The sequence below is a fragment of the Acanthaster planci genome, linkage group LG05, assembly GCF_054643075.1.
Source record: "Acanthaster planci isolate LZ-2023a linkage group LG05, COTS_SCS, whole genome shotgun sequence".
Classification (NCBI taxonomy): domain Eukaryota; kingdom Metazoa; phylum Echinodermata; class Asteroidea; order Valvatida; family Acanthasteridae; genus Acanthaster; species Acanthaster planci.
Window position 1 is genome coordinate 17,439,465 of NC_141781.1, and position 27,671 is coordinate 17,467,135.

At 41.2% G+C, this 27,671-nt stretch overlaps 2 protein-coding genes and 1 pseudogene across 3 annotated transcripts in view; 1 reads left to right on the plus strand and 2 right to left on the minus strand.

Annotated features, from left to right (window-relative positions):
• LOC110987628 (uncharacterized) overlaps positions 1-5,279 on the minus strand; it is a 28,272-nt gene extending 22,993 nt beyond the window's left edge. The window contains exon 1 of the mRNA XM_087136786.1: positions 4,854-5,279. The gene's annotated coding sequence lies outside the window, so the exon portion shown is untranslated. The remainder of the gene's footprint in view (positions 1-4,853) is intronic.
• A 7,105-nt stretch (positions 5,280-12,384) lies between these two features.
• Positions 12,385-16,406, minus strand: LOC147799138 (uncharacterized; annotated as a pseudogene).
• A 640-nt stretch (positions 16,407-17,046) lies between these two features.
• Positions 17,047-27,671, plus strand: part of pik3c3 (phosphatidylinositol 3-kinase catalytic subunit type 3) — a 48,785-nt gene continuing 38,160 nt past the window's right edge. The window contains exons 1-3 of one of the 2 annotated variants that reach the window (XM_022250488.2): positions 17,048-17,282; positions 23,171-23,359; positions 27,239-27,296. In XM_022250488.2, coding sequence (XP_022106180.1) covers positions 17,212-17,282; positions 23,171-23,359; positions 27,239-27,296 — 318 coding nt within the window. In that variant the 5' untranslated portion in view covers positions 17,048-17,211. Of the gene's footprint in view, positions 17,283-23,170; positions 23,360-27,238; positions 27,297-27,671 lie in introns of both variants that reach the window. The other variant, XM_022250489.2, reaches the window with a different exon arrangement.

A 27,671-nucleotide genomic window follows, 5' to 3' on the forward strand; every position in this document is an offset into this window, starting at 1 on the left:
CCCTACATGTATATGCATGCAAGAAGGTTGCACATGAGCTTCACAGAAGTTGAAATCTTTGACATTGTGAACTTAAGTACATGTATGTATATTTAAATGTGCACCATTTGCAACATTAAACAATTCTGAGGAACAAGTAAATTGAGTCAATGACTATTTTATTTTTCACTCTAATCTTGTTTCTTAAAAACTGTATTTCATTATGGAGGCTATACACTGACGATCCCATCTGAAGAACATGGCACATCTCATTAAATGAATTTCAAATGCGACTACAACTATATCCCCTGGAGTGAGCTGGCGATCGGCAGGCTCTTGTGGGGTCCTGAAATTACAGAAATGGCAACAGGAATGGTTGAAATCGAATAATCTTTGATTTAATTACTACTAAAGCTTCTTTCACAAGGACATGTGAATCTACAGACATATAATCTGATCCAACCATTGAATCTTTTTCTCCTTTCTGGCTTCTGAAATAAGATAGAAGAAAAATAAAATTTAAATAGAACAATTTTTTTAACATAACCGGCAGTGGCTTGATTTGTAGAAACATAAAAAAAAAACTCTAACAAGACCCCAGGGGTTCCACAAAGGCAAGTTCCCCTATCTGTGTAAACATCACTTGCCTACGTGTTACATCAACTTCGCTCCATTTACTTTTAATTCACTGCGAACTCGCCCCCATACTATTGGATGACAAATGGGGCGACTTTTAATACGAATGGGGCGAAGTCGAAAGTGCCGGTGTGTAACGAACGTGAAACACTGATGATTTCTTGAACTTGGCAAGGCTATTCTTTAAGTTTGTTCATTTTTGTGATGGACTTTAGCTTAAAAAGTGTAAATTATTTGTCTTTTTGCGATTTCAAGCGGGACTTCAGATGTTTACTATTTTTTTCTTCCGTTCGTTAAACATGGACACGATTCACACGAAACCATCCAAGCGGTCCGCGACAAAGCCCAAAAATCACCCACTGACTATCCATTAAAATCTTCCCTTTTACAATGCCATCTGACCTCTTTTCACAAAAAAATACAGAAAATAAAATCTATTTAAGTTGATACAAACCTTTTGGCTGCTCTTTTTCCGGATATTGGCTGCTCTTTTCCTGATTGTTGGAGGGAAAGCTGTCACGCGCAGCAACTTTCTCCGTTCGTTACACAGAGACGCGAAAGCGGCGCGCGGTGGACACGGTGCTTAAAATAGCTTTATCTCGGAAAAGACGTAATCGAGCCTAAAACACTTGACCTTTAGGTCATCCATGCAGGGTACCATTGCACGTGTACGACCACTAGTCAGACTGCGTTGATCACCAGTTAAAACATGTGGACATTTTACGTTAGTTACAAAATGGACACGAAAATTATCGCGATCGATATGCTGATGTTTTCTCATCCTCGAGGGTAATTATGGTCTAGCACACATTTTACACGATGTTTATTAAGCTCATTTCGAATAAAAATGGCTTTTACAGGTAAGGGTGAGGCTTGTAAATGATGATTCTGGCCCTTTTCGTCATGGTATGGTGTGGTGGACACGATGTGAAACGAACGTTAACGCAGGTTCAGCTGCCATTTTGGAGCGTGGATTTATTTATTTTTTTTTTTGTAAAGGGCCAAAATATTACTTCATTGCTTAACTCAAAAAATATGACCATTGTGATAAAATACGTGAGCTATAAGTAAAGTAGTTGAGTTCATTAAATTTTGTTCAAGCAATGTCCCATTTTTGGGCGCCATTTTGAACTAAAATTTGCTCTTCAACGTGAATAAAAATTATAGACTCGCATTTACACTGAATTATTTATCTTTATTTATCTCTCAAATACATGTACAACTATAATCTCAAGCAAACATAGCTTGAAAATGGTTACATCATCTGATAAATTAAAGTTCATTTTTTGCATCATGAAAGTTGGCCAGTATTGTGACCTTACACGTACACGAATATTGCGAGACTCCGCCTACAACGATTTAGCCAACCCCATACAAGCAAAAGTATTGTTCACAATATATATTGTTCAGCTTGCGAAAAAATTCATGAACTTACTCAGGTGGGACTCAAACCCACAACCTCCTGCTTACTAGTGCATATGTCTTGACTACTTGACCACCAAGCTTATGGGGTCAGCTTGCCGGTCCAATACAGATGAACCTGTAGCAGTGGGTACTGCATATTATTTTCAAGATGTACATGTACTTTGCATAGGGGAGATGTTAATTTTAATTACCAGTTTTGCCATTCTCCCATCTCCCTAGTCTAGCCCCAAGACTGGTTTTACTGTTTCGGCCAGTGCACCGTACGTGCAGGCAACATGTGCTGGCGAGCACAGCCAAATACTACTACCAGAAGAGGGCGCTATATTCATAAGAGACAACCCGTCAGAAAACCAGTCTTGTAGAATCTGGCAGGCTTACTTAAAAATTCTGAGCATACCTCATGCACTAAAACTGCTACGAATAATTGCTCATGCGCACTGCAGTCTGCATGGCGCGCAGTCTTCAGCAGTGCGTACTGGTATTATTATTCATGAACTTGAGAGCGTGACGTACACATGCTCGGAATTTTTCACGTAAGCCTGCCAGATTCTACAAGACTGGTTTTCTAGCAGGTTGTCTCTTGTAAATATAGCGCCCTCTACTGGTAGTGCTATTCGGCTGAGCTTGTCAGCACATGTCGCCTGCACAGTGCACCGGCCAAAATGGTAAAACCAGTCTTGGGGCAAGACTACCATCTCCCCTACACAAAGTACAGTGGTTATATAGGTTATATATTTGTATAATTTTTGTGGTACATGTACATGTAGTACGTGTGAAGCTATTCAAAGAGCTTAAATGATGTAAATGATATCTCTGTGGGTGCTTTACTTCAGGAGATATGGCTGTCCAAACAAAACAGATCAAGCTACATTGGACATAAGTTTGTTAACTCGTATCTCAAAAGCTAGGTGGCCAAATGACATGAAATTTGGGTTCTCGGGTTTCTCATGGAATCCAATAAGCACACCGCATTCGGTTTCAATCTGTGCCAGTCAGGTCCAACAGCATGTTGAATTTGACAAGGCATGACCCAGTATATGCAGTACCAGACTACCATGACTTTCGTATGGCAGTCGTACTAATTAATGTCAACACAACGTCAACACGCGTCAACACAAGATAGTAACGTCACCACACTGTCAACACACCCAAATCACGTTATAAGTAAACAGAAATGCAATTCGATAGCAATATAATGCCTAAAATACAATTTGGCTAACAACAGTGGGCGATATTTGGGGGAAAAAGCCATTTTATTTTACGAAAATAACACCCTCCGCACAGCCATGAAAGACAGAAGCCATGTTACCTCTCGGTCAGACTGACCATACCATTACGCTACAGGGGGTCACCTTTATACAGTAAACCATGGTACGGTCCAAACGCCGTAAGAAGGCAAGATGGCGGCAAACAGCGGCGCTGCTCAGAGACAATTTTTTCACTTGAAATGTAGTAAAATGTAAACTCGATTAAATATAAATTATTCCTAAGAGTATACATTACAGTTCGATATGACTGTTTTCAATGCATTTTGTAGGTGTTCACAGTGTGTTGACGTTACTATCAATGTGTTGACGCGTGTTGACTGTGTGTTCACGCTGATTAGTACAACCCTCGTATAGGCCTAGGTAGACAACATGTAGCGACTCCTTTGTATAATGTACAATGTACACGTGTACATGTATGCAGTGCTGTATGAAGAATACTAAAATGAACAGCCACTGGCTAATAGAAAAAAAGTTAGCCACCAGGTTTATTCTTGCACATATCACACACACATTTGCAAAATACCCAGGTTACAGTGTACATGTACATATTCAAAATCTGACACTGTACACTGTCGCACTGTACAGCGCTGCAGGGATTGTATACTTCGGGACAACCAGTTTTTTGACATTTTACTCTTGCAAAACTGGTAAGTCCCCCCTAAAAGAAAGGCAACACTCTCTTTATTGCACTGACCATATCTTTTGGAAATTTCAAATTGTGAGAAAATGTGACTTTTTCTACTGATAAACCATGCAAATTTGAATTCACCATGTGTCGTGTTAAAACAGTTTCCCCTCAAAATTTCCCTCACAAGTCAAAACCCTACCCTTTTTTGACATTAACCCTACAATTATTGAGCATGATGTCAGTCATCTACCAAGGTCAATTCAAAAGTTAAAATGTAACTCTCCCTTCTATTACAGGAACAGGGTCCCCAAATTTATAATTCCTGTATGTACGTACTTAGTTACAGTAAGGCAGACCTTTCTCTGATAAAAATGTATCTAGGTCTTGGCCTCGAACTTATTCACAATCACAGTGCAGTGCAATCCTACATGAACACATACAGGCCTACATGTACAGATCAAGATCTTGTAGAACCGCAGACTGGCAGGGGTCTTGGCTTACGAAGGCAGTATACTGTAGCTGATAACCCCAAGACGCGGAGCGGTTAAACCTGCAGCACGAATAACGCGGACACATGGTACGGCGACATGAATGCGGTGAACATGGCACAGACCGTACCGAAACACAAAGACATAGCCTAGATCTAAGCGTACATGTACATGAGGTGCCAGTTGGACCTCTAAGTTGGCGTACGTACATGTACGTACGTCGTCATGCAGTGGTGAATCGTATGCACAATGTACTACTGCAGCGAGTCATTGAGTCTGCTTCAGAATCAAACTAAGCCAACTTGGACCGTTCATCCGCAAAGGCAAAACACTCGAAGACCTTGCTAACCCTCCCTGCAAAATACATCAACATTGCCGTTGATTGTTTCCCTTCGTGGTGATATTAACAAGACCAAATGAAACACTTACCATCAAGATGTAAAATTGGTGGAAAGCTTGTGACTTCTTACTAGGTGGACCGCAAGCGCAGCATGCATAGCACGCCCCAACCAACAGACAAAGAGCTGTAAGCTGCGCTGCTGCATGCTGCTAGTTCCGAAGCTAAGCTCGCTAGACGACCGTTCATGGATCATCCCACATGCATACAGTACGTGCACGGCTCTCTGTAAGCTTACTCTCCAGGCTCCCTGAGCTCTGTGGCCTCAAACGCACGGCTCACAACCAAATGCAAATAAAGGCCTTGTCCAAATCATTTTTGTGGCTACGGCTTAAATTCTACCTTGAATCGCTCTCGGTAAAGAGCAGCCGTCGTAGCCAGTAAAGGCGATTTCTGATGCGGCCTATTATTATTATAATGCTCCAAGTCGAGGCCACCGATCGCCTTCCTCGCGTCTAGCTAGCAGGCGGGCCTGGCCAGTGAGCCAGCCGCGCCGCGCCGTCGAGATGTGACGTGGGCCAAGCTGCATTCACAGGCGTCCAATCGAATCTCGATGTGATGCTGCCGATCTTTTCCGGGTGCAGGGTTTGGACAGTTGGATCACTGGTATTTTTCTTGGTGGCAATCCCACGTGCAGCTGATAGCTGGCCGTATCCCATAAAAACTAATGGTGTATTGAACAACTATTGGATGCAGAAAGAAGCCCCTTTCTACACAGCTATGCACAATCTTCACACTATTAAATAACTGAAGGCGTCCTGTTGGCACCTTGAAAGCACATCCTATCCATACACCAATCATACCAAATTTCATTAAACTGTCCTGGAATGCTCCTATATCCATAAACGAAAGGTTGTTTTTGCAGAACCTCTCTTAATTTGTGCGGTGAGAATCCCTTTGCACCATGACTGCCAGCATCGCTTAACAGTTCCTGTCATAGTTCGATTAATGTCTTGCCGAAAGTCATGGCCTTCGAATGTTCGCAGCATATTTGATATTGAATGGTAACGTAGGCCTGAAAGTACATGTACATGTACGTCCAGCTTTCCCAGTGCTGTGTAAAATATGGTGTTCCATTGTAAAAGGCATGTTTGTGTGGTCTTGATGCCTATCACTGTGGCCTGCCATTGAGTGGGGGAGTGGCGCCCGGCCCACGTATAGCCTATTCAGAGTTGTTGAAGACATAGTCCCATTAATTACCAGACTTAATTAACCTTAACTGCCGACCCGTCTTTGACATTCTTGCGTACTTGAGGCCCCTTTCCAAAATGTCGCACCTCTGCAGATGTTCTGAGCCCTAGGCTGTTTTTCAATACTCGACTTGGGCTCCGTCTTTGGCTTCAACTGTTTTTTTTACTTCCTGACTTTTGTAAGCGCAATAGTAAGTCTGATGGTGCCACAAACATCAAGTAAGATGCAAAAGAGCCAAATATTACAGTACTTCAATTTAAGTTAAACGCTTCAGGCCCACAATCGGGGATTTGATTTCCTACACGAAGCCTGCGACGGAGACGATGTTGAGTATTGGAAAACGGCCCTAGCTGATGGCGCTCTGGCGAGGATGTACAGTACATGTGTAGTCGGTAGGGTGTACACATGTACATGTACCACTAGTAATACTGCGTAATGGTGCACTTCGTCGTCTGAACAGGCACAACCATTTTGAAAACTATATAAGGGAAAGCGTAATAATCTTAAAAGTCAAGGGCTTCTTTAACCAAAACTAACTAAGCGCAACTGGGATAATTTCCAAAGAATTTGCATATGTGAATTTCGATTAATTTAATTTTTTTAAAGGAACCTATCCGCTCTGACCTGAAGTGCACCCCAATCGGCGAAAGAGACAGATAGCTACCACGCGCGGCGCTATACAATCTTTGGTTACAACAGAACCGGGTTCTTGCATGCGCGTGTTCGAGTTCGAATGGCCTGTGAGTCCGGACACGGGTTTCTTGCTCTCGGGCTCGAACGGCGGGAACACGACTCAAGAACACTGTTCCCGGAACAGGATCACACACCACCTCCTTGTCAGGAGAACACGAGAAAATCGTGATTTGGATTTTTGGACAGCTCCAAAAAGCAGAGAGATGGCTTCCAAAGCCACAGGCAATGGGAAGTTTTGCCTAATTAGCATTATTATTTTCCATAACACAGCAATGAATGTTCCTGTTTAAATAGAAAAGAATTCTGCCCATCCAACATTAACCCTCGAATAACGTACATGACCACCGCCATGTTGCTTGCCACTAACTACCATCAATAACCGGTTGTTTATTCCCGGCGTTCGAGCGGCCAACCCACGAGTAACAAATCGAGCTGTTCATGAACATGCGAGCGAGAACAGCCACCTGGAACGCAACGACTATACATTCCGGAATAAATTTGTTGTGCGTACTCAGCGTGCTCCGCGTCAAACGCACATATACTTGCGCGTCTAGTGGTGAGCTACAGCTTGTGAAAGGACCGTCAATTTCATTTACAAAAACGCCCTCTTTTGTTAAGCTCGGAGCGGTAGATAGTCTGGTTCCCTGCCCAAAGATTCTCGACGGGTGCAGACCACTGATTCAAGTGAGAATTCCCGGCCAGCTCATTGGCATTAAAAGTGCCCCATAAAAGGAGATTGTTTTGCCCCCAAAATGGTGAGATTGTGTAAATTCTTGCCAGGATCAACTCCCTAGGCCTTTATGCTTTCATATGACAGCAGAATGGCTGAAAAATACGGTTGAAAAATGGTCGTTAGTGCCCGAGAAATTTGAGGGTTTCCCCTCCTGAAAAATGGCTGCAATCGGACTTCAGAAAAATCACTTTTCGGGGGGGGGGGTGATTTTGTTTTGTGGGAATAATTAAAACTGTAATTGGTTAACCCACAAATAATTGAATAGAAATTGAAAGACTAGGGACTAGACAATAAATTCATTTGTGTTTCTGAAATCTCAGGGATGTTGAAATGCATGTTATTAGGCCCTGAACTGTGCTGATTTTACACTGTTTTCAATGGGGCTTGAATTAGTGGCCTGTACCCCGATGACCCTTGGCCTTGCTTGGGTCGGGCATAGCCCACAGATATAAATAAATATGCCAGGAGTCAGAGGTCAAAAGTTGAAAGCCCGGATGTTTTCGATTTCATTCTTTTAGGTGCTGGTTTCAAATTTAGCTGAGTGTTCCCCTAACGAGGCGCACTTGAAAAAATCTCAGAAAATTCAAAATCATACATAAGCATTTTCGAAATTCTTTTAGTTGATCAATTCTTGTAAGGCAACATTTTTTTCCGCATGCAAACAAGTAAATTGTTTGTAACTTTGTTGTTATATGTCAATGCATGATGATTGTTGACGGTTTACGTTCAACACGCCCACCTACCCGACCAAGAATAACCGAACATCAACGGTACCATCCGAACATGCAGAATGTAGACGGGACGACTTTGGAATATTTCGGCTATTTTCAGAAAACTGGGGCCTGGTCACGTAACATTGGAGGAAACCGGACACTTGATTCGTCAGCTGGTAGTCAGAATCATTGGGTCTGGTATTTAAGCTAAGTGGTATGCCGCTCCGAGCGGAGCAAAAGAGGGCGTGTTTTTTTCTACTAACCGCATATTTATGGTCTGTCTTATTGTAAAAATCCCGTGGGATCACAAAATATTAATGAGCTCGCACGCAGAAATAAAATGATTTGGTGGAATGCACCCTTTAATATCACCTCGGGGCCGGTTTCGTTGCAAATATGGATCAAAACGAAGAAAATCTATCCAAAATATAGAAACCGATTCCAAAAATTGAATACGCTTTCTTGTTTTTCTGAAGGACAAATACAGTTTGGTGATTGCTGTTGTATTGATGTGTATGGGGACCATGCGGGAAGGACGTATTCTAGGACCGGCAGAACAAGTGTCTTGTAGGAGATGCCAGGGCTGAGGTCGACGTACAGGCCTGCGATCCGCCAAATGAAGCCCAAAGTCCTATTTGCTTTTGAGATGACTGTATCTACGTAATAGTTCCAGTTTAAGGTGTCATTGATTATTACTCTAAGATACATGTAGGTGGTTGTGGTATATAGTAGGCCTAAGGCGAGAGCCATGACGAATGTATTCAGGGAGAGAGGTTTTCCTTGAACGAGACACGTGCATGACTGTGGTCTTTCGAGAATTTAGCTTCATAACGTTCATGTCACACCATGTGGCGATTTCATCTAAGTCTGCCTGAAGGGCGTGTTCATCAGTAGGTGACCGGATGGGCTGGTAGATCAAGGTGTCGTCAGCAAAGGGTTTGTGGTCAGATTATTGGTAATGTCATTTAAAAATAGTGTGGCGAAAATCGCCAGGATGTTTAAATATTTACAGACTTTGAAGGGAACGGTGTTGAGATAAACCAACCTTAGTTGAATGTCATGGATGCTTAAGTTTATCTGGAGACTTATACTAAAGTAATCACATATCTAGGTTCTGGTCTTCCACGATTTCTTCATGTAGAACACTCTTTATTACGATGAATTTACCACTTGTTGCAGTCGACGGTGATCGTACATGCTGTACTGTAGGCCTACTAAGGCATTATAGTCATGCGTATTGATGAGTTGTTACAGGCTACTGAAGACATCTGCACTAGTAAGCAGGAGGTCGTGGGTTCGAGTCCCACCCGAGTAAGCTTGTGAGGTTTTTTCGCAAGCTCTCGGACAAGCACTGAGCATACAGTGCTTATTAATGTACGCCGGTTGGATACGGGCAAAACCTGTTATATATAATTAACATCTCCCCAACGCAAAAATACATCTTGAAAACATGTTGTAGATGTCGTTGAACTTAAAGTGAGTAAATAGGTAGTTTCTCGAACGTACGCACTGAGATTGTAAGTGCAGTTGGTTTAGGCTAGCTAGCCCGGGGGGGGGAGCGGATTAGTGTAGCGGTTCTTTCCTCGCTTTGCACCAATGAGGCCGGGTTCGAGTCCCGGCTTGGCCCAGGCTTTGAAGTGCATTTGGTTTCCAGTCCATCCTCTCGCAGGTTTTCTCCGGGTACTCTGGTTTCCTCCTGCCTCTAAAACTGAACCTTCTTCCTAACTTCGTAATGTGATGCTGGATAATAAAGTGTATTATTAAAAGTACAGTTATTGGCACAAAAAGCCTGAAATGCTGAAAGCGCCATTAAAACAAAACAACAACTAGTTAGCTTTTGAGGAGTTCCTGGGTGAATGCCGTGGAAGCAAGATCAAGAGCAAGGATCATTATCACTGATCTCTACACTGATCAGTGGTCATTATGAGGGGAATCTGGATCACGGTTCACATAATCTACAATCAGGCTAGGTGTGAACACGTAACCGGAACAGCAACCTGACGGCACCTTAATTTGGCTGCTTGTCCCGGGGTGGGAGCGGCCGTGTATTCACACACACCAGGGCGGAGCATTACGTTCTCAAATGAAACGTGTCAACCTTACGTTGTTATTGTAATATACTGCCAAATGGCCATCCTCACCACACCGTGAATTAAATATGTGCTACCGTCGTATTGTAATGTAAGAGAAGTCGATGCTCACGACACACTGGAAAGGACTGATGCAACTCTACTTTTAACTATTCCGTAAAAATAATAGAGGGCTGTTTCACTGACGTTCAAGACTTCTGAAAGATTGTGGCACTAAATCACACGGATAGTGTCATTTCAGGGTTGAGAGGAACCCTTTCAGTCTCAAGTCAAGATTTAACGACCGTCTTGTTTTGTCCTAGTAAGAATTCCCCTGAAAGGTTGGCACCCGGTAGCGCGGGCCAGATTCGTTACATTTTGTTGAAGAGGAGCGGGCCAAGTACACTCCCCTGGGGCACTCCAGATGTTACAGGTGCCCAGTCCAAAAAATGACCTCTGTACATTACCCGCTGCTTCCTGTTTGTTAGGAAGGACTTAACTTAAGCCAAGACCAGGTTTGTCCATGTTATTCTGACTGGCCACTTTATTCAGGAGGGTATGGTGGGCATAATGCTGAAGTCTAAAAAATGATGTCTATACTTGGTGGGCGTGGAGTATCAAGGATCGATGCCCAGTCGTTTATCCAAAATAGGCCCGCAATTTGGGGCTTTTTGTAAAAGAAATACCCCGAACTGGAAACTATCAGTCCCAAATTCGGGATTTATAGAAATATTTCTGTGATCCCTCCTGGTTATGGTCTGTCTTATTGTAAAAGCACCCATAGGCACAATGAGGCGTATTTTATTCTTTATTCTTAATTCCTTTTATCAGAGAATGATTATTTATCATAAGTGTAGTATACGTTTTGTATTTATTTCAATGATTAGTTTGGAGATCGAGCCCCTTTAACAGAAATTATTTCTTTTGGGCAATCCTTCGGGGGCTGATTGGAATATTCTTTGGAATTATTATTTTCTCGTCTTATTGTGTTTGTATTTGTTTCTTAACTCGTTCTACCCGAGAAATGAAGTAAATGAAATGAGCACGCTAAGTATGCGTCATGTATGGTCTTTGCGAACACGCAGAACGCGTGCAAGAACCGGCGTGCACCTATCTTTCTTTTTGCCGATTGGGGGTGCACTTCAGTTCAGGGCGGATAACACCAACCTCTTGTGTTTAGTTTGGTATGATTACCAAAGTTCAGTCGATTGAATCGGGCGAGTTATTCTTGCCATAAAGCTGCGAATTAAACCACTCTCAATGAATGCTACCTCAGTGCCTGTGGTTTTGCCATGTCCTTTCAGTTCGATGGGTCTTTATGGGAAGTGGTTGTCAGTGCCACATTTACTTGATCATGAACTTCACTACTCTGGTCCATGACCTTCAGAAGTTCGGAAACCAGGGACAACAGCATTTAAAATCTGAGTGAACCGTAACTGCTTTTAAAATAATGCACACCTATTATGCATTTGTAAGGCCTACAAGATAAGATCAGGGAGGTCCATGAGAAGAGCTACATTTTCGTCACATGGCCAGATCCCCTCCGGAATGGCTTGCTGATGCTGCATACTTGCCTCACGCGTACAAAACTACATTTTTATGCTACTTCGCTGCAGCGCTCATACGCTTGACAAACAGTTTATTTCTAATGGACTCAGAGATCACAGAAGGCAAAAACGAAGAGTACGAATTTGCATCTCAGAATTTTATTGAAGCGTTCATGGGAGGGGGCCGTCACAGAGCGGCTGAGTGCATTTCAACTCTATTTTCCGTCTAAAGCCGTTGTTCCTTAAAATAATTCCAACTGAAGTTTATACATTCCGAAATTGAAAATTCAGATTCACTGTCGTTTCAGCCTCTAGGCCATTCGGGTATCTCCCGGGTGTGTCCAAGGTCTTCCAAAGTTTTGTTTAAACATAAAATAAGTCCAATCAAAATCAAACCACTTTCGTCTCGGTCCTCTAGGCCCTTCGGGTATCTCCCCGGTATCCAACTCCATTTCAAAATTTTACAAACATTTACATAAAAAAGAAATCAAACTTAGCGAAAACAAAAGAAAATCAAACCACTTTCATCCCAGCCCTCTAGGCCCTTTGGGTATCTCCCGATATCCACCTTCATTTCAATATTGTTAGAAAAAAATTACATAAGAAGAGAAAAAAAGAGAAAAATCGAACTTAACGAAAACAAATCAAATCACATAAAAAGAAAATCTCTTCAAATGAAAATAAATCTTTGTCACCCGACCGTCTAAATCCTTAGGATGCCAAAAAAACCCAACAACATAAATCCAACGATTAATTGAAATATAAACATGGTTAGTGTAAAAGTATACCACTTAGAAATTCATCGTTACTAAAATTAATGTATTTATTTTTGTTTATTTGTTTATTTATTCTTACTGAGAGTACGTATCTGACAGGATAGTATTATAATTTCGTACTTCATACAAATTAATCTTTAAACAGGGGTGTAATCATTTAAAAGAGAGATGTGTAACTCGTATTAGTTTGACAAGATCGTGGAGGAAATGTCCAATCTCTGTGCCAAATCTCTATGAACATGGGCCTATCTGTTTTTTTGCTACACTAGTTTTCCATCGACCATGTTGCATAATACAGTCTTTCGAAATTCCTTTACTTGCAAGGTGCGATGCTCCTCCAGATCTGAGGCTATGGAGGCCATGGGCTTTGGGTTCTTGAACCCCTATTTCCTTTAATTTAAGGCATCTAGAAATAATTCACTACATCTGGAATAGTCGAGAGCTTTATATGGTAAAGGTTTATAAGAAAATACTTGATAGGTAAGAAAGAGGGGTGAAAATGTACGCATCTTGGCCAGTATTAACTCCACATTCATACATGTATCTTGATAACAAAGAAAACGGGGAATATTTATCATGCGAGTGAACTAGATAAGCAGTACTTCCTTCCCTAAATACGTCAGTTTCGGGTCGGGGAATAAATATACTTAATCCTTTATCAAGCGGTAACAAAGTTAAATGAATGGCTTTTAGCTGCGCTGAACATCAGTGCGTATTTAAGAGAGACATAAGTAGCGGTCCTTAGTTCTATCAGTTTGTTATTTTCACCACCAAGTTTGTTTATGATAGCCTTAACTTGATTTAATGACAATGGGAGCTTCTGTTCGGGCGGCTTATAAAGATTCTTCCTACCACTTATACCGATTTGTTGTAAAATGGGAGCATCCATGGGGTTGGGGTTGGAGTTGACGAGTGAGTGTAGCCATCTGAGAGAGGCGGCTGTAGAAATAAAAGAACTATCTAAGTTATATTCTGACCTTTTATCAACTATGTATGCTGCAATGATTTCATCGTGGACAGGAAGAATAATTTTAATTTTAAATTTTCTCAACCAAATGAAAAATTTTCTACATTTATAAAGGTAAGAAGTAATTGTTCCGTCGGCCTTCGCAAATATTGTGCGTTGAAAAATTTGCCTCTTGACGCCTTGCAAAGTGAAGGGGAATTCTTTCCAAAATGGTTGATTATAAATAATCTGTCATGCCACAGAAAAAGAAAACACGGTTAACTACATTGGGTAAAATCTAACTTAATTGCTCATATAACTCCAGAAAATTCAGAGGAACCTAGAAGGGAATTCTTATTCCTGCCTTGCTCTAATAAACCCTGTCCTTCGAATGATAAGAACCCTGTGACCCATGCAACTAGACCAGAGTAAAGGCCAAAATACTGAAGAGGGCCACCATGGAAATACGAGAGTTCCCTTGCCTTTGCATGCGTGTATATGTTTGAGAACGGAGGGAATGAGAACTACAGGGGGAACTAAGAAGCAATTTGCTCCTGACCAATTTTGTGCAAAAGCGTCTACTCCGTCAGTGCCAGGATTCCAGAATCTCGAATAAAATCTTGGAAGTTTAGTGTTGTTTCCACACGCAAAACAATCTATCGTAAAAGGACCCCATTGGTCTGAATCTGAAACAAACGATTAGAGATCATTCACTCATCTGTATCTATGAGTCTGCTGACCAAATCCGCTTGCTCGTTTCCGTATCTAGGGATCCACTGAACTTCTAAGCTAATCTCATTCTTTAAACAGGTCTGGAAAATACCTAAAGAAAGATCCTGTAAGTCCGCTTTCATGCTGCCCGCTTCAATAATTCTAGCTGCAGACTATCAGTAAAAATATTAAGTTGGGAATTTTGAATGATTGGCAAGAAAGAGGTGATGGCAAATAATATGGTGTTCAGTTCTCGCCAAGACGAGCTTTTTTCTAGACTCGGCATCTGACCACAGTTTATGTGCAGTATCATCACCATATAATGGTGTGCAGCGTCACACCATATAATTTTGCTTATAATATTTAAGGTGAATAAATTCCTGACGTTTAGAGTGACAACATTATCTTTCCAAAATTTTATCCCGTTACTGCGAGCCAAATCTAAGCATATAACATCATCTTCATCTGAAGCAAGTGCAATCTTTATCTGACAATTCCTAGTCCACAACCGAGTTAAGTTTCCACACACTGGACTTAAGGAAATAATGTGACTAACAACAGAATGCAGTTTGCGGATTGTTGTAGAACGCGCTTCTTGGATCTCTGATACTGTTCTGATTCTGTTCTCCTAGGCAGCACCTTCAGCGTATCATCCTTAGTGTTCCATGTCATGACCATTCAACAATAGTGGGAGGATCCCATTTGCTCTTTTCTACATTGTATATGAATCCAGCTCTTAAAAGGTCAATCGTAACATGTTTGGATACTTGTTTTGCGAATGAAAAATCAGTTTCTGTGCTATATATCTACATGATGGTAGCCTGGTTTCAAATCAAAAGTGAAAATGAAGGCGTCTTTCGAAATGTCCTGCAATCCTATTTTCCAATCATCGAGCTTGAAGTGTGTTTTCTGGGGAAAGTTGTTAAGTCTACTCAAATCCAAAATTAGTCTCTTTTTGCCGGAGGCTTGCTGAGCTACTGATAGAAGACTAATGATATGTGATGCATCACATCACGGTAATTCTGTTAGAAGACTGCAATTCAAGGACAGATTTAGTTGCAAAATCATATTCCATTCTAGCAGATCCACGTTCAAGAAACGTATGGGATGGGTCATCAATGAAAGGGATCCTATACCCTTCGTTTATAACCGATTTGACCATGACAGAGGCTCCAAATAAATGACCAGAATTCAGAATGGTTGGCTAATCTGCCTTTGACAGCAATCTGATCTGAATCTAAAACACATGTATGTGAACTGTAATTTCACCGTACCCCTAACACATCACTAAACTTGTCTTCCAGATTCTTAATGCGAACATCAGGCAGAAGATTGGAATGCCCCTGCGGCGGTTGATGATCTAGGCCCGGTATTTGACGCACTTGGGGGGAAGGGGTTACTGTATTTACTGTTAATATCTCCTCTTATCTTATAACCTTTTAGTCGTCATCATACAAGTTTGTACTGATAATTTTTGTCGTCAGTTTTTGTTTTGTCTTTATGTTTTGTACGTCGTATCTTCTTTTCGATAGTTTGTTTTGTTTTTGTTTGCTGTCTCATAATTGTTCGTGTTGTCCTTGTCATGTCTTCTGTTTTAAGGGCGGTTTATACAAGCCTCTGCTTGTATCTATAAGTATCTAAATATCTATAAAAGTTATTCTCATCCTCATTGCTAATTTCAATGTACTAAGTTTCTTAAATTTCTGATGTATTTTCTTAAGCTTATTTATTTTGTCAATTTCTACGTACCAACGTCTCTTAATTAAATGTAATGTTTTTAAAGAGTATGGAATAAACGTTTTCTTGAACTGAATTGAATTGAACTGTGCGGCGCCGCCATTGAAGTCAGGGTGCAGTGAGGATGGGTATGCAGCGATCTGAGATCGTTGGATGATGGGGGCTTGCCAAGGGATGTTTCTAGCAGGGAAACTGTTGTATCCGATTCCAAGAGCTGCTCTCGCTCTCGGTCTGACACGGGAAGAGAATGGCCCTGTGCTGAACGCAAGGGGGTACTGCTTGGCCCAATGGCCTGGCAACCCGCAGCTGTAGCAAGTGTCAGCATTTGACAAGTCTGAGCAAAAAATAACAAAAAGAAAACAAACAAAAAGAAGGCCCCCAGAAAAGAAAATTTAAACCCAAAATAAAAGCTAAAATTAAAAGCAGAATAAATATGCGAATCCAAATTAAACAAAACGAAAGAATTAGAATTAATATAACAAAAACCACAATAACGATTAAACGCAAAATATTGACGATCGAGAATCTAGGTCGACTTGGGGTGGGCGGGGGGGAGGTTTAAGGTTTTGTCAAAATAATCTTTTAATTTCTCAAATAAGGCTTCAGTACGAAACGAGTTTGACCGATCTTCTCGAGACATTTTGTCGAACGACGCTATTTATAGTGGTATGAGTCGCAAGGTTTTATGAAAAGGCACTAGTACACATGACAATAAGAGCCAAATAGGATGTGCCTGATCCCGTGACTACGACAAGGGAAAGATGACGCAGTGATCTGAACGTTCAAAAGAATCAAACTGAGGCTGCATCCGAATCTATTGTCTAGAGCTAGGTCTAGGTCTTCACTCCATTACAAATGCGTATGGATGCGTAGAAATAGACCTAGCCGTAGCTCTGGAAGCCCGTTTCGGACACGGCCTTATTAAACGTACGGTCTGGCATAATGTTCCGGCCAGCATGCTAGAGGGCGCCATAACCACAGAGCCCACATTATTGTGCACGAAATGGGATAGCCCCAGACTTGGGGCCAGTCTACTGGACTCCCTCCGTACACGTACAAACACGGAGAGAGTCCAGTAGACTGGCCCCCAGTCTGGGTCTAGAAATAGGATAACAAGGGACTACACTTGTCGCGTTGAATCCAGTATATAATAAAGGTCAGTGGTCGAGTCCACTCACCCCGGCTCGGTGAGTCCATTATGAGCGAGTGTCGGCAGAGTGTAATCCGTCGGTTGCTTGCAAGATTGAAGAAATTTATGCTCGGCTAAAATCGACATGGCAGATGAGTTTGATAGATTCTACTATGTGTACAGTTGTGACCTGAATGCCAGTGTGCAAATCAAAGTGTAAGTTGATCACAAGATCATGAAGATTAAGCCTACGGGGCCCGGACAACTCTTTTTTTCAGGGTAGGGCCTTATGTCAGTCATCCCGTGGAGGATTCCTCCATGGTCATCCCAACACTAGAGCTGGTAGAGAGTCTGATTTTTTTTGCACCACTTGTCATGTAAACAAGCCAAAGGATGACATTTCTAACTGCTTAGAGTTGTGCTTATTGTAAACTTAGTGTTGTGTCATGGCCTGGAAGCTTTCGAGTCAACTCGCACCTTGGGCGACTTGCACCTTGGATGACTCGTGCCTTGGATGACTCGTACCATGGCATGGGCAACTCATACCTTGCTTGGACGTACCTTGGGCATGTTGGGCAACTCGTAACTTGAGTTAAGACCACTCGTACCTTCATGTTATCAGTTCAGTTGTAACTTTCTTCCTCTGCCTTTTCAGCATGTTTAAGATCAGATTTGACAAACATATCAAGGAAAAATCTTCATAAATCTCCTGGAGAGATCTCAAGCGCCAGCATGATTTGTACACAAGTCAAGCTGGTAAACGTGACAGATGTCAAAAAACCTGCCCGTTTACCAGCTTGACTTCTTTATTAACTTTCCTTAGGGGGCTTTACTAAACTGGGGGAGGGGATGAACATGTACTTAATAAAACTTGTTGTCTTGATTTCTTTTGGAAATGTCTCAGGTCTTGTTTTTTAATTTTTTTTGGGGGGGGGAGGTGGTTGCCTTCCTTATTAAACTTTTTTTTTTGTGGACAAGTTACAACTGACATTATGTCATAAACTTTGAAGTAAATGAAAACCTGACATCACTTCAACATAATGGTGGACTGCACGGTGAAGATTCTGAAATGCATGCAACAACGGCTGGCCACGTCGACTAGCGTCAGTTGCCTGACCGCGCATGATGTAAACGCTTCTCACGTTAATGTGATTTTCGCATTGATGTCACCCCACCGGTGTGTAGGGAAGGCAATGTAGCCAAAACAGCAAATTAGGTGATGGACACATGACTAAGAAATCAAATTATTTTTCAAGCTAATTAGAATAATATGCTCTGAGCAAGCTCTGATTTCTTTGAAGGTACAAATTGACTCATACGTGAAGGTACGAGTTGCCCAAAATGCGGCTTGGCAAAGGTTTGAGTTGGTACAGTTACATGTACGTTGAGTTGATGGTACGAGTTGTCCAAGGTACGAGTTGACCTGTTCCCACCTGGAATAGCAGTGTTTTTCATTGTGCCTTGTGATTGGCCAAATTTAATTTGGAACTCAGCTCTTTAATTGTGACATATTTCAACACATTTCCATAGAAATGTCGATGAAAACTTTCGAGAAAGAAATAAATCTGAAAAACTAAAGTTTTTCGCTGTGCAGAACTATAACAATTATGACGGAACATGGAGGTACATGTAGAGCTCCATGTGCCTCCATGGACAGAAACATAATTGCAAAATAATTGAAAAGGAAATGGTTTGAACAAAAGAGGCCAATTACATTGAGATCACCTGAAAAATAATCCCAGACCCTAACTTTGCAGGGTCAAGATGCACCGAGGAAACAGTCTCCCAACGAATATGGATTCTTTAGGAAGAATTGAAAAACGTGATTAAAGGGAAAAGAGAGGTCAGTAGGAAGAGGCAAGTTGTTCAATACTCCAGATTGCTTCATATGTTTTTTTAAAAAAACGCTTGGCAAAAAAGGGACCCAGACCAAGTGAGGAGCTCGCTTTATTGACATACTACCTCACAAATAAAGAGAAAAAAAACAACATTGAAATTTGCACTAAAGTTCAAGAATATTACAAGTAAGAATTGAAATGAAGTCACATAATTTTTTGGTAATTTTTACCCTTCCTTTCCCGTAACGTTATGATGAAATACAAATGCATCATAATCTCAGTTGTCCGTTCCAAACTGAGGTGATCGTCTCTTTAAAACTGTGGTAGCCACAGGGTACGTGTTCCTTCCAGAAATCTCAATTACTGTCAGTAGAGGGTGCCATTGTTTATGGAGAACAATAATGATGTGCTTTTGCTAATGTGTCCATTGTAAAACGTCTCTGTGGCCAAACTGAAAACCCATGAGGACTCTGAGTATAGCAAAGATCGTATGGCGTGGAGAACTTCACCGTGAATACACGTAAACGTTGTAATCTCATGGTTGCCATTTGAGCAAGCGATACGCCTGCGCAGTGCACATTAAAGCGCAGGCGCCGTGGCAGGCATGTTCACCTGGTGCACCTGCGCCTGTGTATTACTGTGAACTGCACAGATGTATCACTTGCTCAAATGGCGCCCGTGGGATTTACACCTTTTGGGCAGAGTTATCCATCTTGCGCCTTCGGTGCTGTACGATCTTTGGAGTACTGTACATAAATGTAAGTTCTGAAGACTTACTAAATTGTTTTAATTGATGTGATTGAGAATAGATTGACAGTTTTCATTGCTGTCTGGGTCGTGTATGGTTTAAAATAACTGTGCAAAGCCCCTTTCACAGCTCTAACCCCTCAAAAATATTGACACCCCTTTTTGTTTGAATTGTCCGGGCTCTAAAAATGTAAAAGAAGTGGTCAATGAGTATGGAATTATTCCCTACAGTGCATTAACCCTAACAGTCCTCAGTCCTCCAACAGGTGAAGGACTGAGGACTGTTAGGATTAAGAAAGTTTTGTTTCTTCCATTGGAAGGAGTTTCTCTGCTTGCATTAATATTTACACCCCTAAGATTCCTAAAGTCCTTTGGGATATTAATTTATTTATTGGCAGTTGATATTTAGCCTTGCCAGTGAATTTAGCAAAGCAATATTTAGCCAGACACATGTGCAGTATCTGATTTTACTATATTACCCAACCCAAATTGGTTTGGGACCGCAAAAAATCTTCAAAAATAACTATCCATATGTGTTCAGAATTAAATGAATGCTTACATGTACATGTAGCACAAGCGTCATCTCGGGAAATCTTCATGCAACAGTTTTCTGTTTTAGATGTTCAAGGTGTTCAAGGGTAGTACATGCATGTGTATTTATGCCCAATTTTTCACCTGTTTTTCCTGAATAGTTATTTTTAAAATAACTTATTTGGTGTTCCTGACCAATTCTGGAGGGGGTATTGAAGTACCGGTAAATCTTTCCAGCAATTCGTACTGGACAAATCTTAGTCTGGTTGAGGAGCAAAAATACATGTATGGCAAAAATGTGAATTTTGCAAGTTCTAAACCATACATACGTGTACATGTACGGTACCTCAATGCAATACTGTAAAACTTAGTATACACTAGTGATAATGTTTTTCTCTCTCAAGTAGAGGTAAGGGTGCTACAGTTTACCGGTACATGTACTTGTACTTGTACTTGTACTTAAAGGGATAAACACGTAAACTTTTTGTGGCTTTATAAATTATTTTTGTATTTAGTTAAATGGACTTTTAAACAAGCTAAAAACCAGTTTTCAGAGCCCTACTGGGCACATGTGAGTCAGCCTAAAATGTCTAAAATACAAAATGAGCTGTTTCCACGGCAACAGGCTATGTACATACTCTACATGTACATGGATTTAAAAGGTCTTTTGTTTACTTCTACTCCAAGGTCCTTCAAATGAATCCTAGTGAGCTTGGTGTACCATACATGTACCAGTGTACAATGTATGTACAAGCAGGTGAATAGGCCCTTTGAAGTCTTTGATGAAAAGCAAAGGGCAACCCGTTAATTTTCGCAACAGAAAAGTATGTATAAAAAGTTGGAAACATTGCAGTGTATTAACAATTTCCAAACAGATTATTTGGTTTTTCTTTTTGGGGGGAGGGAGGGGGAATAAAGTTGGGCCAAAGGTTTCCATGCCAAGCGGTACATACATTGTACATGTACATATAGTTTATAGTAACTTGCTCTCATTTTTATGCTTACTAAGGTATAAAACGGCAGATTTCACGAAACGAAAAATGCCTGTTTTTGGAAATGGAAAATGATAGACTCTTCCAGGATATATGGTACATGTAGTAATCCAGTAGGTTTGCCCAAGTGGCATGGGATGAACCCTTGGTATGCCTTATGTGTATGTTCTTTACCCTGGCCTAGACCAGGTTGAATAATATCTTTGAAATATGTAAGGGCTGCGTAGCACCGTGATCAGAATAACGACAAGAATATAATATCAAATCAGTGCTCTGAAATATGTGATTGCCGAGCATTCGGTAACTGAGTAACTTGCCCTGAAGAAGGCACTCAGTTACCGAAAGCTCGGCAATCACATATTTCAGAGCACTGGTTTGATATTATATTCTTGTCGTTATTTGGATTATATCTTTGATGGGCTTGATCAGCCAATCTGCATGATCGCCTGATTGCTCTGCGTGATTGGTTAATCCTGCATGAAATTTCTAACTTGACTTCTCTTTTCAACCTTTCACAGCCATGAATTAGAAAAGGAAATTAGCTGATGTCAAAATTACTGAAAAATCATGCAGTAAGATTTCCAATTATGTAAGGGTATTACCTGCCATGTAATTGGAATTATATTAGGCCAAGGAGGAGAGACTCACCATGTATTGTTGTCCCTAGTGGTAGGGTTTGCACCACCCTTTGAAGAAATGGTTGATTCCTTCATTTGTAAAAATGCAAATGCCAAGCCCCCCTCGAACCACTGAAGCATGTCTCTTTGTAGATTGATGTATGTATTTGTCCTGTCTGAGGACAGTATGGGCGGGATGCTGTAGAAAAGTAAGGCACCGAGGGCGGGAGGTGAGTCTCTCCTCGGCCTCATATATGGCAGGTAAGACCCTTACACAATTGGAAATTATACCGGTATTCGTCCTCGTTGTCAAGACTCACTTTGTCACACAGTGATGCCGAAGACAGGATTGCTCTTCCATATTCCTCTGAAGATGGTACATCTCGCTTGTAGAACTTGGCAAAGGTTCTCACTGACAACCAATCTGCCAGGAGTAAAATCTGGGCTGTAGAGACCCCAAGTCTAGCCGCAGCTGTAGTCGAAGCAGCTCGAGTGGAATGTGCTTTATGATGTGAGACATCAATACCTGCAGATACCATCACTATTTTCAACCATTGAGCTATCATGGAAGAAACAACCGGATGATGGGGTTTCCCAAAGGACAGAAACAATCTTGTTTTATGTTGATTGCTTATACGCTGCAGCAGACATGTGTGATGAATGTAGCCCTCCAGAGCAGAATAAATGCAGATTGCTGGATCTGCTGGAAATCAAGCCAAAACTATGTGTACCGTTACACTAGGCAGTGGTCGATGAGTTGATGAGCACTGAAACGGGCTGACTAGTGCAAATTATACAAATGCTGTAGTGCTTCACTGTCCCCCACAGCACATACAGGTGTATTTATCATACATGCATGTACCGGTATACGAATGTACATGTACATGTATCATACATGCATGTACCGGTATACGAATGTACATGTACATGTATCATACATGCATGTACCGGTATACGAATGTACATGTACATGTATCATACATGCATGTACCGGTGTACGAATGTACATGTACATACAGGTACATGTATGATTTAATGTAGTACCGTAGTGGCTGTACAATGTGTCCTCTACATGTACATTGTAAATGGCACTTTCAGCTATGTCAGTCATGGGAACGATCAAGTTATGTACATGTACCATACTTGTACCCTGTGGGATATGCCATTACATGTACATATGTACTTGTATCTCTGTATGTGCAGGAAGACCAAAACCTGAAAACACTGGCACATCACACTGTGTTGGCATGATTAAACTCAGCAAAGTTAACTGCATGAATTCTTATATCTATAAAATAACATAAAATGCACTCATTGGTATCCTACGTGTACATGTTAATCATAATTTTCGTCTTATGTACATGTATTTTGCTAAGCAGTGGAACGCTTGAAGGAAAGAGAGATAGACTGTCATACAAGTCTCTCATTGACGACCCCCAACTGCGGTTTTCTGGGCTATATGAGGACAGGTGCTCTGATCTGTGTGTGACTTGCCAGGTGTTTGCTGATGGAAAGCCCCTTACTCTGCCTACAAGTACTTCATACAAAGCTTTTATCACCAGGTGGAAGTAAGTACCAATAAATGTTACATGTATGTACCAGTATGATGGTTGCTACATGTACGATGCATGTATACATGTACATGTATTTACCCGTACACCACACACATGTACATGTACATCCAGATGCACATGTACGTGTACATGTACATGTAGATTGGGATCCTTAGGTAAGCAACATCAAACCCAGCAAGTATGGCTTATGGGTCAAGATGCTACTGGACCAACAAGCCAAACTTGCTGGGTTTGATGTTGCTCACCCAAAGATTGTAAACATTAGTTGAAGGTCCAACTTTCTCCTTTGATCCCAATGATAATACATGTAATGTGAAAAAGTCACTTGTACATGTATGTGTTAGTCAACTGCAGTTGACAAAATACAGTGTTTATTATTTACACGTACCAGTTCATGTAGAACGTGGAACTGTACTCATCATCCAATATTCAAGACTACTACTATTAAACATAACTACTGTAACAAAATTAATTTCACTCTAACATGTACATACATGTATGCGGTACATGTGGCAATATTTATTAGGGCATCATGATGATGCCTGACGCAGAGGTGTCCCACATGTCCAAGGGATTTCATTTTAAAATCAAAGTACAAGCACATGTATTGGTACATGTACTACTGTCGTACCCAGTATGTGAAGGTACATGCAGACTTGTACGCGTACTTCCATGAAGTAGAATGACCTTTTTCCATTGACTCTCTTCTGTTAAAACTGTGTATTCTTACATGGTGCTTAATACCCTACCAGGTTGCACGTTGGTCTTGGTAGTCAACAACTGGGATTCTAGAAGAGAGAGTACACATACATTTATGTGTGTTTCTGCAAAAGCCGCTTCAATCTTGGGGTTGAGATGAGGTGTGAGCAAGAAGCTGTACCCCCAACTGGTCCCAAGAGCAGCTTTATTTACATGACTTAATGCATACGACATCTCACACCTTTTTGAGTCTCTTATACGACCGGCATATGTCCTAATGGTCTGCTCAAATTTGTGGCCGCTTACCTTCATGATGTGTCTGTCCTTGAAACTGACTTCATCAAGCATCGTCACTGATGTGGCACGAACGGAATGATTTGTGTATGTTTTGGATAGGTCACTTTCATGAGATGGGGTACATCAGCGAAGCAAGGATGTTCTTTCCCAGTGGAGCATTTACTTACCAAATTTGGTCATTTTCCTTTGCATTGGGGTGCTGAAGTTGCCACAGCCATTTGCACTAAGGATTAAGTTTGCTCACATAAAATTTGAAGCTTGCAACAGGGCAGAGTGGGCTGTCTAAAAACAAAAAATAAGCAGAAAATTAATGAATAGTTTGGCTGTAATTTCATAATCATATTTGAGGGCATCTCTTAGAAACTATTGTTTATGGACTATTTCTTTGGCTTCCCGAACTGTCATGCACTGTGACGAGCATATTTTATAAGGTTTCAGAGTTACAAAATGGTACAGTAATTGGCCAAATAGTTCATACTCACCTGGTCTCTCAAGCATGATGCCATCGGTAGCTGCATAGTCCTGGTACATGTAATCCATGAAGGTGTGGATTTTGTGATGTTCTTCAACAACTTGTCGCACACATTGTCCTTAAGATGTTTTGTCCACAATGAAGTGATCTGCGGTCATGTCTGTCAGATTTTCTCTTCCACATCGGCACAAGAAAAGAATAATATGGAATAGTACACTGTACATGTACCTTTTACCAGTGAGCTCACTTGTTTGTTACATCAAAGTTACTGTGCATTTTATGAATGTCATGTTCTTCCAGGGGAGGGTGAAATCGATTCACCTTTCCAAACCCAGATTTCTTCATCTCAGCTTGCCGGGCTTTACATGCACTGTCTGATCTGAAGTTTAGATCTTAAGTGATGTCAATGTTCTTGTGTTTCCTAATATACTTCTACCTTGCAATACCATAACGGATACTTGAGAAACCATTCCTGTGGTAAGAATTGCCATCTTTCTTGTTCATGTTTCCAAAGAAATCCTTGAACAAACTGTCCATTTCTGCAACTGCAGTGGTAAAGTCTTGAATTGTGGTTCCCAAACTGTTCGACCACCATGTTCAGTGTTCCTCTTGGTGCTGGTGCTGTCCTGCTCCAAAATTAAATTCCTGATTTCTTTCATTTTTTCTAGGAGGCGACCTATTTACAACGTATTTACATGAAATTTCGATGAAATAGAACAGACGAGAAATGACAACGCGTGGAATATAAACAACAATAGTTGTCACTGCAGAAACGTAGTTAGAGCATGTTACTCATGAACGCATGAATGAAAGCCGCAACCTGTGAGTACAGGTGCGGTACATGTACATGTACCTCGGTCATGGCGAGAGTATAGAGTACATGTACATGTACGTCGGTCATGGCGAGAGTATAGAGTACAGGTACATGTACCTCGGTCATGGCGAGAGTATAGAGTACAGGTACATGTACCTCGGTCATGGCGAGAGTATAGAGTACAGGTACATGTACCTCGGTCATGGCAAGAGTATAGAGTACATGTACATGTACCTCGGTCATGGCGAGAGTCTAGAGTACAGGTACATGTACCTCGGTCATGGCGAGAGTATAGAGTACATGTACATGTACATGTACCTCGGTCATGGCGAGAGTATAGAGTACAGGTACATGTACCTCGGTCATGGCGAGAGTATAGAGTACATGTACATGTACCTCGGTCATGGCAAGAGTATAGAGTACAGGTACATGTACCTCGGTCATGGCAAGAGTATAGAGTACAGGTACATGTACCTCGGTCATGGCAAGAGTATAGAGTACAGGTACATGTACCATGGTCATGGCAAGAGTATAGAGTACATGTACATGTACCTCGGTCATGGCAAGAGTATAGAGTACATGTACATGTACCATGGTCATGGCAAGAGTATAGAGTACATGTACATATACCTCGGTCATGGCAAGAGTATAGAGTACATGTACATGTACCTCGGTCATGGCAAGAGTATAGAGTACAGGTACATGTACCTCGGTCATGGCAAGAGTATAGAGTACAGGTACATGTACCATGGTCATGGCGAGAGTATAGAGTACATGTACATGTACCTCGGTCATGGCGAGAGTATAGAGTACAGGTACATGTACCATGGTCATGGCAAGAGTATAGAGTACAGGTACATGTACCTCGGTCATGGCAAGAGTATAGAGTACATGTACATGTACCTCGGTCATGGCAAGAGTATAGAGTACAGGTACATGTACCTCGGTCATGGCGAGAGTATAGAGTACAGGTTACATGTACCTCGGTCATGGCGAGAGTATAGAGTACAGGTACATGTACCTCGGTCATGGCGAGAGTATAGAGTACAGGTACATGTACCTCGGTCATGGCGAGAGTATAGAGTACAGGTACATGTACCTCGGTCATGGCAAGAGTACATGTACATGTACCATGGTCATGGCGAGAGTATAGAGTACAGGTACATGTACATGTAGTATACAAACAAATTTGTAACTACAGCTGTACATGTACTGGAGTACCTCAATCTTTTATTTGAAGTTTTTGATTGAAATAGCCCTGATTGAAATGCCCAAGTACACATCCACAGTCTTAAAGTGCATAAATTATGCAGGTTACATTAAGAAGTACCGGTACTCATTGTACCTGTGTACATGTACCGTCCATCCAGTGAGTTGTATGCATTTTGAATATGAATGAAATGCAGTGTAGTCAAACATGAATGGTTTAGGGATGTATTTTATTATATTTATAAATATATTTTAAAACATTGTATTGATTTGTACAGTACTTTTGAATATTGTTTTATAGAAATGGCCCTTCAGAAATGAATGTTAGATGTTTTGAAGTTGTCTTTTCAAATTTTCAAAATGTTCAAATTTCTCTTTGTAGCTGGAATGAATGGCTGACACTCCCAGTGAAATTCAATGATCTACCACGAACAGCTGTGGTGAGTCAGCTTGAGAACAACTTGATGCATACAGTAGCTTTGTGATGCTACAGATGCAATGTGAACACTACATGTACATGCAATATTTAGTGATTTGACTTCATGTATGCAACATGCATGATCTGCATTTTAATGCGAACTGGGACCTTGGCCAAAGCAATATGGTAGTTTTACTTAGACAAATTGGTTTGCGGGTACACCATGGGATCAATCTCATTTGGGCAAGGTGTGGTTCTTAAAAGAACCGTTGAGTGTTAACTCAACGTTTCGGCATCCTCTGGCCGTTGTCCTCAAAGCACACTGGCTGAAATTTCGAGTTAACCACTTCATGCCGGGGCATTTTTCAATGTTGATGATGCTGGGCCGGCATGACTA